The sequence below is a fragment of the Hydra vulgaris genome, chromosome 12 (assembly GCF_038396675.1).
Source record: "Hydra vulgaris chromosome 12, alternate assembly HydraT2T_AEP".
Taxonomy (NCBI): domain Eukaryota; kingdom Metazoa; phylum Cnidaria; class Hydrozoa; order Anthoathecata; family Hydridae; genus Hydra; species Hydra vulgaris.
In genome coordinates this window covers 31096337-31111294 of record NC_088931.1, presented here as the reverse complement: position 1 = coordinate 31111294, position 14958 = coordinate 31096337, and the positions used below count along the sequence as shown (strand labels likewise).

The 14958-nt window shown below is 26.3% G+C and overlaps 1 protein-coding gene across 1 annotated transcript in view; it reads right to left on the bottom strand.

Annotated features, from left to right (window-relative positions):
• The window catches only part of LOC100202478 (E3 ubiquitin-protein ligase UHRF1), a 39185-nt gene that overhangs the window by 9471 nt on the left and 14756 nt on the right, over positions 1-14958 (bottom strand). The window contains exons 8-19 of the mRNA XM_065812902.1: positions 11728-11774; positions 11524-11594; positions 9956-9997; positions 7654-7727; positions 6232-6576; positions 4369-4473; positions 4162-4268; positions 4004-4091; positions 3858-3932; positions 3705-3779; positions 3559-3621; positions 2897-3005 (exon numbers count right to left, since the gene is read on the bottom strand). Coding sequence (XP_065668974.1) covers positions 2897-3005; positions 3559-3621; positions 3705-3779; positions 3858-3932; positions 4004-4091; positions 4162-4268; positions 4369-4473; positions 6232-6576; positions 7654-7727; positions 9956-9997; positions 11524-11594; positions 11728-11774 — 1201 coding nt within the window. The remainder of the gene's footprint in view (positions 1-2896; positions 3006-3558; positions 3622-3704; positions 3780-3857; positions 3933-4003; positions 4092-4161; positions 4269-4368; positions 4474-6231; positions 6577-7653; positions 7728-9955; positions 9998-11523; positions 11595-11727; positions 11775-14958) is intronic.

Below are 14958 nucleotides of genomic sequence, written 5' to 3'. Positions count from 1 at the left end.
TTGTTTTGTTACAGATATTTTTCTCATTATATTGTAACAGTTTTTAACAATCTTATTTGTTTATATTTTTAAAGATAACTCATTGTTGAGTCAATAAATTTAATGCAAATCAAATCCTTGTTGATAAAAGTACCTTTAATAACAATATCTTTTTGATTGTTAGGTGGTGCCATTATTATTATTTTTGTTTTCAATTGGTTAATACATAAAATGATTCACACTCATCCATTAAGATAGGTATCCAAGACATTTTGGTATATCCAGGACTAACGCATTATATCAAGATGAAGGAAAGAATGCTTTTAGAGTTTGATGATCATATGAGTATCCAAAAGTTTTAACATTGATTATGTTTAGATATTTGTATAGTGGTATCATATAGATATTAAAGAGTTTTGAACCCATGACTGTACTTTGCGGTGCTACATTTTTTACATTTTGGTTCGTGGAATATGAGTTACCAATTTTAACTTTTTGAGTACAGTTAACTAAGAATAATTCAAATCATTTAGCTCAAGTAGTTTTTGCTGATCAATAGTGTCAAAGGCAGCACTTAGATCAAGTAACATTAGTAGTATAACAAGTAATTACAAATAACATTATCATAGCTATATTCGAAGACAATAATAATATAAATAAAAGATGGAAAAAGTAATAGTTTTAAAGTTTAAAAGTTATGCATTAGGTTTCAAGTTTTACTTTTTTATGATTGTTTTGAATGCTCTCTCTAAATAATTCTCTAAATAGAATGCTCTATCTAAATATATTGCAATATACAGGTATTGGTTTAGCAAAACTAAAACTGGGAAGTAATAAAACAAAAAGTATGCATTGTAAAGCCAAGAATGAGCAAGCTGATGTTGTTGGTCTTAAGTGTAGAAAATCTTTAACATGAGAAAATCAAAAAAAAAAAAAAAAATTGAAATGGTGGTTATTTTTTTTATCTCAGAGATACTGTTAAATTAGCTGATGGAGCAGAGGAGGCATCAATGGCAAAAATAAGATTTTCTTTAACCATGTTTTGGAATTTTCTAAAAACTTTTGGAAAATCTTCAACAGTATCATTAACAAAGACAAGCCTAAAATTCCATCTCTAATACATGGGTCTGATAAGATTTTCAAAGAACTTTTCCTCCAATTCATCCCTTGAATCTAATGACCACACACTCTTTCTGTCATCCTAAAGAAATAGGTTTATCCACTGTTAGACATTTAAATCGCTTTTGCTTCTGTAGCTAAATTGTAGAATCCTCTTTAATACTCTCTAAACTACTAAATAAGTACTTAACTCTTGCATTTCTATCTGATGTTAAATGGCATCTATGTTTCCAACTTTTGTAAACTTTCGAGAATGCTGACCCCTCTAACTACCATCTTTTCTCTATTATTAGCAAGATCTTTGAGTCTTTAATTAACAAACTTCTAATACCTTATTTTGAGTCTAACATCTCTGACAACCAATACCAATTTTCCTCTTTTTCTACAGCTGACTTATTTCTATAGCAGAAAGTATCTATAGTGAAATAGATGTAGACAACAAGGCAAGAGCTATTGCTCTTGAGATGCCAAAGGCTTTCAATATAATCTGGTCTTATCTATAAACTTGCTTCATATGGTGTGTCTGGGAAAGATTTAAAGATTATATACCAATTATTTTCTAACCGTAGTATTAAAAATCTCTCTTATGTCACAGCTTGAGGCTTACAGTGGCTGTGAATTTTAACTCCAATAAAACTAAGTTATTTACTGCAAATAATTATTGTAATATTGTTGGTATTCCTATATTGATGAATGGCAATACTCTCACTAAGTCCTCTACTTTACATCATGGAAACCATACATACAATCAAAGTTAGCTTCTGCTAAGGTTTATTGTACTTGCTCTTTTCTTACTCATGCTTCAGTACTCTAAAAAATTTATTTTTCCCTGTACTTTTATTGTGTTTAGGCTGATTCTTTTAAAGATGCCCTTTCTCTTCTAGAAAATGTCTGAAAACACATTGCAAATGTATTTTGATCTGCTCTTGCTGCTTAGCTTAAGTTACTGCCCCATCATTGGTCTCTTTTTCTTTTGTACAAACACTATTACGGTTGCTGCTCAAACAAGTTATCATTTCTAGTATGATCAACCAAAACTCAGTTTCATGTAATTGTCTTATTCTTTTACTATATCTGCTCCTGTCAAGCACTAAAAACTTTCATTCTTTAGTTTTTTTCCTTGCACATAAATGCTTTAGAATTCGCTTGTCTTCGTGTTTTCCTGACTCATTCAGTTAATAGATTTTTAAGCCTGCTGCCAACCGTTTGCTTGCTTTTTATAACATTCTTTGTTTTCTGGTAACTCTCAACTTAAATAGTGGTTGCTTGCAGTTTTGTTGGGAGCAAATTAGTTGAAAAAATAAAAATATTTCTAATACCAAAAGAGCATCATCAAAGCATAAGGAGCATCATCATCAAATCATTGAATAATGAAAGTTACAAACTACTGTGTCAAGAGTGATATGTCTGGTAGTGAAACACAGGCAATAAAGGTTGATGATGTCCAACATCCAAAGAGTATAGAGACAATGACCATATGGAAGCGTGTTGTGACTCTAATGAATAAGAAAAGAACCAATAATCTTAGATATTGTGAAATAGTGAGGGTATCAAATAAGATATGATTAAGGTGGTTTAAACATGTAATAAAGATCCATACAATTAAGTATCAGCATGCAGAGAGTTGGAAACTTTAGGAGAAGAAGGCAAGAAAAACAGAAATAAGAAAATTTGGAAAGAATTCTTTACAGATGACATGAAAAAATATAAGTTGATTCAGTTTTAAGAATCCTTAAAAATGTGTATATTGAAAAAAAAATGAAATTTTGAGGAAAGGATTAAAAGTGTAAAAAGTTACCATCTTGCTCTTGACTGTCATTTAGTTTTCGTTTAGCATTTTTTTCAACTTTTGCATTTAATTTTTCAGCTTCTTTCTTTGCCTGACCTTCTAGATAACCTTCAGGGTACTTGAAAATAAACAGTTAGGTAAAGTTTAATTAAAAATAAACGGTTAGATAAAGTTTAAATGTTTAACTTAAACTGTTGAAGTTGTATTATCATGAGACTGTAATAAAGATAACAATCTGTATTGCTGTATAAAACATAAAAAAAACCATATAAGACATAAAATTTTAATGCTTTGTTGAATGTTAAACAGTTCTTTAAAAATATTTAGAAAGATTAAAAAAAAAAATGAAAATAAAAGTTTAATGAAAAAAACTGGCATGACATAATAAAATTTTTATTTAGTATTTAATAAGAATAAAACAAAAATAAACTGACATATTAACATCTTTGAAATAACGACAACAGTTTTCAATCATAAATATTTTAATTTAACTTTTTTATAATTATATATTTTTGATAATAATTTTTATTTTATTTTTTATTTATTTTATATCTATTATTTTAATTTATTATTAATATATATTTTAATAACAATTTTTTATAATAACTATTTTTATAGTAATTATTTATTTATACATAACTATAAATAAAAGTTTAAAAAAAAAATCAAACCTGTATTTCAAGATTCATTTTCTTAATATATTCTTTACCTTTCTTTGTCCAAGGGGCTGGTGACTAATTTAAACAAATTTTTATAGGAAAATATCTAATTCTATAAAATATTAAAAGATAAAAAGCAATTAAATCAAAGAAATTACATCATCATCTCGACGAAGTCTGTACCTCCAAACAATAAAACCTGATTGACCTTTTTCAGGCCAGTATTTAACTACCTGTAAGATAAAAAATTTTAAATAATAAAAGAAATATTTAAAAAACGAAATAAGCAGCTTCTTAAATAGTATACTTACTTTGTATATGCCATCATATCGTATTCCTTCTTCTGGAGCAAACTTGGAATGCTTTGCAAACTTGTAACTTCGAATCTAAAAAATTTATTAAGTATTTTTAAAAGCAACCATAACCTTTTTTAATAAATTAAGAGTCAAAAACATACCACACGTATTGGCTTTCCTTCTTTCCAATTAACTGCCTCACCACCTTTTTTGTCATTGACAGGGCAATCACAATTCTTAGCCAATGCCCTAAAAAAATAAAAATAAAATTTAATTCTAGCAAGCGCATATTAAAATATAATTAAAATCAATACTTTACCTGTTTGTTTTTGTAAGCTTTTGGTCAAATGATTGTTCAGCTGTTCTTTTATTACCAGACAAATCTCTTCCACCACTTCCAGTATAGGTAAATTCATCCCCCTCATCCTTAAAATAAAGCTTAAAAATAAATTCCGGATATTTAGATATGTAAATTACACATTTTAAACAAATTTACAACAATAAAGCAGAGCTGAGTAGAACTTACAGTATCGTCTTCATATCCGCCAGCTAAAACAATTGAATATGCTCCTTCAGAGTCTCTTCCGTGCATGCCACTTACATGAGGTCTGTGAACTCCTGCCTCACTCGCCTATAAATATAAACTTTTTAGTGAGGATTTTAAACTGTTTCAAAATTAATTACATTTATTACAAATTATCATAAAACCAATTAAATAATTGTTTTAAACTTAATCTAATTTAATGATCCTATTCAGGTCAAGTTACCCTGACCTGAGTTAAATTCTGCTGCTTGTAACAACTTTTAAAACAAAGACTAAGAAAAAGTAATTCAAAATATAAGGGCACTCAAAACAAAATCTCCTCTGTCTTGCAGGAAAAGTCTCTAAAACCTAACTTTCAAATTAAAATACGAGATTTAGTAAACTGAGAATAATGGTCAGACGGCACCTGCATTGATTTCTTCTAATAATAAAAAGATATTTATGCTCAAGAGAGTTGAAAAAGATATTTAAAAAATTACAATTAGAAACAGCAACTGTACAAGAAGTTCTAATTGTTGGGGTAGAATGAGGCTTGAAAATGAAAAGAAGGAATAAAAACTTCTATACCTGCCAGGATCCAGGAAACTAGATAGGTGCAATTATCAGTGGAAAGATGAAAGACATCAGCCTAAGGTCTGTCACAAAAGAATCCCAGTCAGCATTAAAGTAACAGTAAGTATTTGGTAGGGTAGTAGTAAGTAGCAATTATAGGGTCCAAAAGTACAAATCAAGGTCAAGGATAGGATCAAGAAGTACAAAATAAAAGATTTAGAGAGTTCATTCCTTGGTTCATATCACCTAAAGCTGAACAAGGCAATAATGAATACAAACTAGAGTCAGAAACATGATACAAATCAATGAGTAAAAGTGACTAAGTTTGTCTGGAAAACGAGTCACAAGTTTGTGACTCGTTGACCCCACTCCTCATTGCATAATTTATGTTATTAATCATTTATGCTTGTGATCCCAACAATATTCCTGTCATAATCTTTTTAAAGTATTCACCTAAGTAATCAAGATTTTTTAACAAATGCTTGCCTAAATTTTATTAATTTATTGCTGGAAAGTAAAATGTCACAATCTTATGTTTAAAAACTCTGAAGATAGCAGTAGTAAAGTGATTTTCAAAATAATTTTTAAAAACATTTAACTGATAACTTTATGGTAAATCGTATCACAACAACACATACATAATTGTAAAGACTGTTGGGGTGTAAGCAGTTTAGTACACAGATAAAATTTTACATGAAAAATAACTATAATAATCATTCTTTGTAACATTGCAGTGTAGCTGCAATGTTACAAAATGAGATAAATTATAACATTTTCCTGTTAAATTTTAGTTTAAAAAGATATTTAGAATACAATTAACTGTATTAAATGTAAGTGAAAACGCTTTGAAGGAGAAACTCATGGAAGAGCACACAGAAAGAGTGCTTATCAAGGGGAAAAAAATCAATATGTAAAAGTTGCAATAAAAGACAGTTTTGAAATTTCAAATACATTATAAGGACAAAAATAAACCTGTACTTTAATTCTATTTAATTATTGTTTGATTGAATTATTTACAAGGACACTGACAAAATATTATTGAAGTTTACTAATATTCCAATATTCTATAATTTTCAGACTTTATCAACTCTGAAAAAAATGTTATACATGTTAGTTCTATTTATATAGCATTTTTGCAAATTTAAACATTTTATGCATAGTAAATAAGCTACAACATAAATCTTTAAAATTACTAGCTATAAACAAAAGTAAAATTTATTTTTTTTAATTTTAAGTAAAAAAAAATAATTTTCTAATCTAAAGATAACTTTTCTATTATTAAAAACTCATTACCTGTACACGGAACTTCCAGCAAGACCCAACAGGTACACCAGGGATTGGTCCAAAATGATTAGAAGGGACAATTGTACATATTTTAGTCCTTCCAACACATGCCATACCTTTTCCCCAATCACGGTTTGTTTTGGAATTAGCAGAAGCCATCTTAGCTTTCTTTGAACTTTCTTTGAGTTTTTGACCAGCCTTGATTACATTGGAACCATCATTTTTACATTCAGGACAGTACCATTCATCTTCTTCAGGTAACGTTATGAGAGGAGGGTCAAGACACTTCATATGATATGCCATATCACATTCATCACACATCAGTGTTTTTTCTGGTTCATCTTTACCAGAGCACTATTTAGAAGAAAAATATTAAATTACTTTTTTCTCTATATTTTTATAAAATAGGTTTTTAAATTCATTTTAAATGAATATATTTATATATATATACACACACACACACACACACACACACACACACACACACACACACACACACACACACATATATACATATAAAGAACAAAATGAGATAAATTATAACATTTTCCTATTAAATTTTAGTTTAAAAAGATAGTAGTTGCAAATGACTTTATTATACTAAGAAAAAGTAAAAAAAGTAAAAAAAAAAAATTGAATAGAAAAAAAGAGAAAAATTATGTTATAATATTAATTCATAATAATAACAATAACAACAACAATAATAATAATAATAATAATAATAATAATAATAATAATAATAATAATAATAATAATGTGCAACACCTAGCTTAAAAACTACTCTATATAATGTCATTTTAAAACTTTATTTGATATTATCAAAACTTTTAGTTCACAAATTGTAAACAACTTTTAATAAATTTTTTTTTTTTAACTATTTAATAACAAAGCAAAATTGTTTTGCAAACCACTTTAAAGCTCAATAAAATGCTCTGCGTCCTAATCTTAGATCTTTGCTGTATTTTTCGATTTAAAACTGTTTGAGCTGGAGAAAATCTATCAAAACTTCTGATGTTTTGGAGCACGTGTCAAAGCTCCATAACATCTTTAATATATTTGTACAATGCTATAATGAATGGATTTCAATAAAGTAAATTATAAACCATCGTTACATATCTAATGCGCTTCAGTTACATCCCTAACAATAATAATGAAAAATAATTGGATTTTTTTATTCTAACAATAATGATAATAATTGGACTTTGTGATTAAAATTTTTTTTTTTTTTTAAATATCATGATAGCACAAAATATCGAACCGATTGATAGCACAAAATATCGAACTGAAGGCAAATTGTTATATTAAATTTTAGTTTCAAAAGTTTAACAAAAATTTATAAATAAATAAATAATAATTCAGCACTAAGTAAAATGCCACCTGTTATGGATCCCACAAGTCACATACAATACTAAATTAAAATATTTATATTACCTTATGGCAACCACACTCTTTGCATTTTATATTTGGATTATCTTTACAGGTATCACAATCCGGCTTGTTTTTCCCTGTGAATAAATGACATTTGCATTTTTAATTTGAAATTAAGACAACACAAAATACAAACTGAAAATCTCAATTGAATTTTTTACTAAACAATACTGAATATAATGCTTTGCTACCCATACTCTTAAATATAGTCTAAAAAACTTTATATAATGCTTTATAACTCATAAAACTACATATTTCTGCTATTATTTTATCATGCAACAATTTATAACTCCTCGGTTGAAAATACTACTAAAGTCATGTTGTCAATTTATTTCTGCTCGGTTTGTTTTTTCTGCGCAGCAACACTATTTGTCAATGCTCTTGTTTCTGAGTTGAAGGGTTGATTGAGTTGGAAAAATAATAAGTAGCCAATTAGAGTGGCTCAAAATTCACACAGTGAAAAAATAATTAGTAGACTAAGAATAAATTATGGAAGCATCAAAGCAAACATCTTTGGAAGAACATCTTAAAAATACATCTTAAGAAATGCTACTTTCTATCAAAAATTCAATAAAATTAAAATTAAAGTACATAAAAATTTAAAAAATGATACATAGTTGTACTTCTCAAATTCTCATGCATGACAAACAATTATGGATATCAGTGTTATATCAACATGTTAAGCACCACACACAAAAAAATTGTACTTAAAATTCACATTTCCACATCAAGTCAAAAAAAAAAAAAAAAAATTATATGCAAGTTAACTCAAAGCTGCATAAATAAAGTTTTTTGTTGTTGTATCAGTCATTTTGTAGGTTCAATACCGTGATTTGAAATTATGATAAGATCGATTATGAGACTTAAACTCTTAAATATTTTTTATGATTGTTGTCTGAAGAATAGGAATTTTTGGTGAAGTTGTAGCCAAGTGCAAGGAGGGTGTAAGGTAAGTTAAACATGGAACAAGCCATTTACAATTTATCTTTTTTGTACACAGTATATTTTATCTATGCGTGTATTTATTCATAAAACCTTGTTTATATAACAATACAGACAATAAAATGTTACATGCTACATTTAGGCATTAATAGCTTTTGTTAAAACAGATTGGCTTAAAATTTAGAAACATTTTAATATCGAATTGAAAGTTTCTAAATTAGTCAGTGCAAATTTTCTGATTTGTAGTTTTTCAAGTATGCAGAATCTTGAAAAAAATTTATAAACAAATTAAAATTAAAAAATAAAATTATATTTAAAAAATATGTGCCATTAAAATAAACTCTTTTCTAATATATCTTTATATTAGTATCAAAATACTAACAAAATTTATACTGAACAAAAAAACATGCTAGATAAATAGACATTTTCTTCAATTGTGGTAATTATTACATTTAAAAATATTTGAATCAACTACATTTGATAACATTTTAGTTAAAAATATTTTAGTTAATATTTTTATTAACTATTATTTTAAATAATTTCAGCTTTTTAATTTTTCCCAAACTTTTTAAATATGCAATGATACAATTAATGTGTTAAGCACATGATAAATGCAAGATGCATCTGGGGAGGGGTTTTACAGTCGGAGGAGAATCTTTTTTCTTTCTTAAGTTGTTGATACAACTCTCTTTTAACTCTTTAACATTGAAATACTTGATGAAAAAGTTTACTGTGTGGAGAAACAACTTAAGCGTGCAATATGTTGAATTAAGCTAATCTTTTCAATCAGCATTCAAACAATCAGTAACAAAAAATAAACATTTGTTTTAATACAAAATTAATAAACAAAACATTGAAATAAGATATAGCTTAATAATAGTGCATGCTAACTTTTCACTAATTGACTATTTTTATAATTTGATTTAAAAAATTTATTTTATCATTTGAAAAACGTAGCTATATAGATTTATTAAGGTAAAATATAGAAAACAAAAATTGAAGCAAATGATTGAGTTTAACTTTTAATTTTGAGAAAAGACCTCCATTTGGGGGCTTTTTTTTTTATTCATAAAATATTTAAAACTTTTAGTTTTTTATTTGATTTTTTTAAAACAAAAATTAATTGTTATTTGCAAAGCTGTAAACACAAACTTAAGAAATAAAATAAAATCAATTGTTAGCATACTTTCATTAATTTACCAATAAACAATATGCTTCAAATGTTGAGAAAAGAAAGAAATAGCTTATATTTTGACATATATATTAAATATATATTCATTAACATATGCATTGTGCAATATTTAGTTTCATTGTATTTTAGTATGCTGATTCACAAAAATCTATGCAATAAATACAGACTTACGAAGTTCAGGAGTATTTTTATCATTACATTCCAATGGACTATCTAAAATAGAGACAAAAAAAATTTTTTCCTGAAAAAATAAAAACTAAAATACTTTTTGTTTTTAAAAAATTTCACTATAAATATCAATACGAAAATTTTTTTAAATTATCAAACTTCTTTATTTATTAATTATACCATAAATTATAATAAGTAACTTTAACACAAATTATAACAAAAAATTATAATATAAATCATAACAAATAATTAAAACATGAAGCCAAAACATGTCTAGATAAATTAAAGAAATGGCTTTAAAAATTAAGAATAATATCTTTTTAGTTAAATATTGATAATTTTCATGCTGCAAAAAACAGGAGTAAACATACACCTGTGAAGTGTGAGGCACAGTCAGTCATTAAAACTAAGATATAACAAAAGGTTTGAAAACTGGTGTACTCTTTTAAACTTAAAAGATTGAAAAACAAGAAAGAAAAAAATACTGAAAAATGAGGAAAAAATTGTCAATGCATTGTACTAGTGATAATTTTTTTTTTTTTTAATATTAAAAATCCAAGAGCTCTAAAATAATAAAAATTGGTAATAATAGATTTACAAATAAAATCATATTACATATTTGACAATTTAATGCTCATTTGTGTGAGTTTGCACCAAACTCCCGGCAGCTATTAAACCCAAATTAATGATGAGAATCGCAAAGATTAAGGTGCTGATCAAGCTAATGCCTTATGATGGGGATAATAGATCTTGGTAATAAATTATAGCCTATAATAAAGAATAGCCTATAACTCTGATCAAAACATATCAAACAACAAATGAAACTAATCAAGGACCAAACCTAGCTTCTTGGAGATCTTAAAAAAAAGAGCTCCTATTATAAACAGAAAAAATATCAAAGCTTAAAGAAACACAAAAATTTAACAGTCTTTGCATACTTCTCCAAGTGTATTTGTCAACTTGCAGTTATTATTAATTGGGGATAATAGATAGCTATAATTTATTACCAAGATCTATTATCCCCAGTTAACAATAACTACCTAGACATAATAGTTTTAAAGAAAAATAACCTTTTTTAAACTAAGTACTGTTTGCTACTTACTTTTAATTCTTATCTAGATATTAATGAGCTTATAAAAGTTAACTGTAAAACAATTTTTAAACAAACTTTTTAAACAATTTTTAAACAAACACTTTTTACAGGAGCTGTAACATATCAAGAAATACTTCAAAGTTGAAGATATGTTATTATTCAGACTGTTTTACAGTTCAAGACAAGAAACTTGTATGCAAATAAAATTTTTATATACTATTAGTCTCATTTAAAACAACCCATTTTAGGGGCAATTATATGAAGGGTGTTAAGTGATAATGCATTTAATTATTAAAATTTCGAAAATACTTTAGGGGTAAAATTTAAAGTTTAAGATTAAGTATTAAGATTTTAATATTTAAGATAATTTAAAGATTTTTAAGAAAAGCCAGTTAACTTTTGCTCTTTAAAATTTTGGCATCATTGACAGCGCCAAATATATATTTTCAAGTTACATAACTCTTTTTAAAAAAATTACCTGAATTCTCTATTTTAAAAATTTCATCTGTGAATATACATTTGCACTCTTCTAATGTTGTTTTATCTGAACTAAATAGTTAAAGTAATAAATTGATTTTATCTTCTTCTTCCTCCTCTTCCCCCCCCCCCTCCTCCTCCTTCTCCTCCTCCTCCTCATCATCATACTTTCATCAAAGAACTTGTTGGGTCACAAAATCATTACCTTAACTGAACTGTTCCAGTAAATTCCTTGGAATTTCTTTTGTTAATCTGTAGATGAACAAATAATATATGACCTAACCTAGTCAAACAATTTTTTATTTTTTATTTCAGAATTATATATATCCACAAAAAAAGTGTTGCCAATGGGAGGACTTTTTTGTTTTTTTTTACAATGCGATTGGTAAAATAACATCAGGTGGCTCAAAAAAGCACACAGGATTTTATTAAAAAGACATATATATGCAGAATTTATGCAGAACTTAACCATATATGCTCGATGTAAAGGCTCATATATATATATATATATATATATATATATATATATATATATATATATATATATATATATATATATATATATATATATATCGCCCACACTCCCCTAAAACGGTTTACGGGAGGAATTTACAGCTCTCGCAAAAAAATTTTTTCTCTCAAAAGTATAATTAATTGGTTAATAAACAGTTTTTGCAAAAAAAAAAAATTTTAGATCTACAGAATTTTTTCACGGCACAATAAATAACACTTGTTATGTGTATATTATTGTAACATTAACGTTACAAAAATATGCTTGTAACAAGTATAAAACCAAATTTTGTATTTAATAAGTAATTTTTATATAAATAAACAGATAGCTTGTGCAAAAACCAAAAGCTCTTGTAAAAAGCAGTTTAGAGCAGCAGCATGCAGAGCTCGCCATGTTTGTTTCAGTAGTACTTTTCTCCACTCTCGCGCTCATTTACTCCTGCCGAGGCCTCTATATCTATCTATCTCTAAATATATATATATATATATACACACACCATTGGACATAAATAAGAGCTTACTTTTTTTTTTTTAAACACCCTGTTTGATTAAAATTATTTTAAAAACTTTTAAACTTTTAAATATTTTATTAGTTCTAATTAATAAGTATCACGTTTATTATTTAATTGACGTGTTTTTTCCTTAATATTTATTTTGTATGCCTAATTATATGTAACTTTATAATATCTACTGTATTATTTTGGTTTTTTATGTTGATCAAAAGTTAAGGCTCACTGCATTATTTTTAAAATTAATCTAATATATTGATCACTTTCTTTGATAATTTTGATTTAATTTTTGTTAGCATTTATTAACTCTAAATTTTTTATTTTGTTTTTTATTTCTTAATTTTATTTTTTATTTAGTAGTACTAATGAAAATATGAATAAATTAAATAATAAAAAAGTTGCAAAATGAGCGAAGAAATACAGCATAAAACTCCAAAATCATGGTTGAGAACATTAGAAAAAACATGCTATGAATCTATTTTTCTTCAAAACCAAAATCTCATTGTCAAATAGCCAATAATTTAAATACCACATATTTGGTTGTTGCACATATTTTAAAATGTTATACTGAAACAGTGACATTAAGGATCAGCAACGATCTGGTTGGCCAACTATAACAACACAAAAAGATGAACGCTGATTAATTCACTTATTGAAACATTATAGAAAATTATCATCAAACGCTCTCTGCTATAAATTGAACAATACTTCTGGAATATATGTGAGTGAAAGAACTGTTCGAAGAATTCTTCATAGAAATAACTCTGGCAATCTGCATGCAAAAAGCCAAGACTTTCTAATAAATAGCAAAAGGCAAGGATTGCCTGGTGCAATCAACATAAAAATTGGTCCGATTGCAAGTGGCAAAATGTTCTTAGACAAAATGAATGTTGAGGTAGATATGCGAAAATGCTGTGTTATGCTACAGCAATTACCTCAAGAAAAATTTGATTTGAATTGTTCATTAAAAATGAACCAAACAAGGCAGTGGCAGTGTAGGCATTTCGGCCTGCATGAATTATGCAGGACTTGGATGCTATCGATTATTTGAAGCTTGATTTAATGCTGATAGATATATTGAAATTTTAAATAACTGCCTTTTTCCCTCAATCGATATATTTAAGAAAACAGCAATATCATATATCAACAAGATGGTGCATCATGCCGTACTGCAAAAATATGCAAACAATGGTTTGAAGACAACAAAATTTCAATAATGTTGTGGCCTGATAACAACCCAGACTAAAATTGTATTGAAAATTTATGGTATGATTAGATCATCATTTTGGAAAAATTGAAATTTCAAATGTTGAATAACTAAAAATTGAAATAAGGAAATTGCTTGATAATGTGCCTAAAGAAATACCTCAAAATCTTGTAAATTCAATCCCAAAGAAAGTAAATCAATGCTTACTACAGAAAGATGGTTCTACAAAATAATAAATTTTTTTTCATGCTGTTCTATTTGTAAATTGTTATTTTAATATATGAAAATATATCCTTAAGTTTTGGCCAACCGTTTTTTTAAATCAAGATAACATGCTTCATTATTTTTCAATTTTTGGTATCAAAATCATTATGTTTAGATTTTTTTTATAAGATTTCCATAATGCATATAGATTTTACCTATAATGTTAAAAAAAAAATACATTTTAGGTTTTATTTTATTTTATTTTGGATTCATGTTTTATAGAAATCCAAGTAAGCTCTAATTTATGGCAAATTGTGTGTGTGTATTATATATATATATATATATATATATATATATATATATATATATATATATATATATATATATATATATATATATACCAAGTGTATAGGTTTTGAAATTCAAATGAATATCTATGCAACACACCATTTTGTTTGTTTACGTGACATTTTGTTTACTTAGTGAAGGTTTGAATATTATATATAATTTCATGAATTTTGTATATATATATATATATGTATATATATATATATATATATGTATATATATATATATATATATATATATATATATATATATATATATATATATATATATATATATATATATATATATATATATATATATATATTCAGTGCTGGACAATGAATTAGAAATTTGTACAATTTCTGTCTATTTCAGCAAGTATATACCAAATAGCCCCATAAAATATATTAAATATGTTAAAAATGACAAAACCAAGTGTATAGGTTTTGAAATTCAAATAAATATCTATGCAACACACCATTTTGTTTGTTTACATGACATTTTGTTTACTTTATATTTTGTATACATTTTGTTTACTGAATATTATATATAATTTCATGAATTTTGTAAATATAAGTATTGTACGAAATGTGTTTGATGAGTGAACGGTATGATGTTAGTGGTATGCAATCTTTATTTGTGTAAATGTATGATACAGTTTTATTGTTTCTTTAAATTA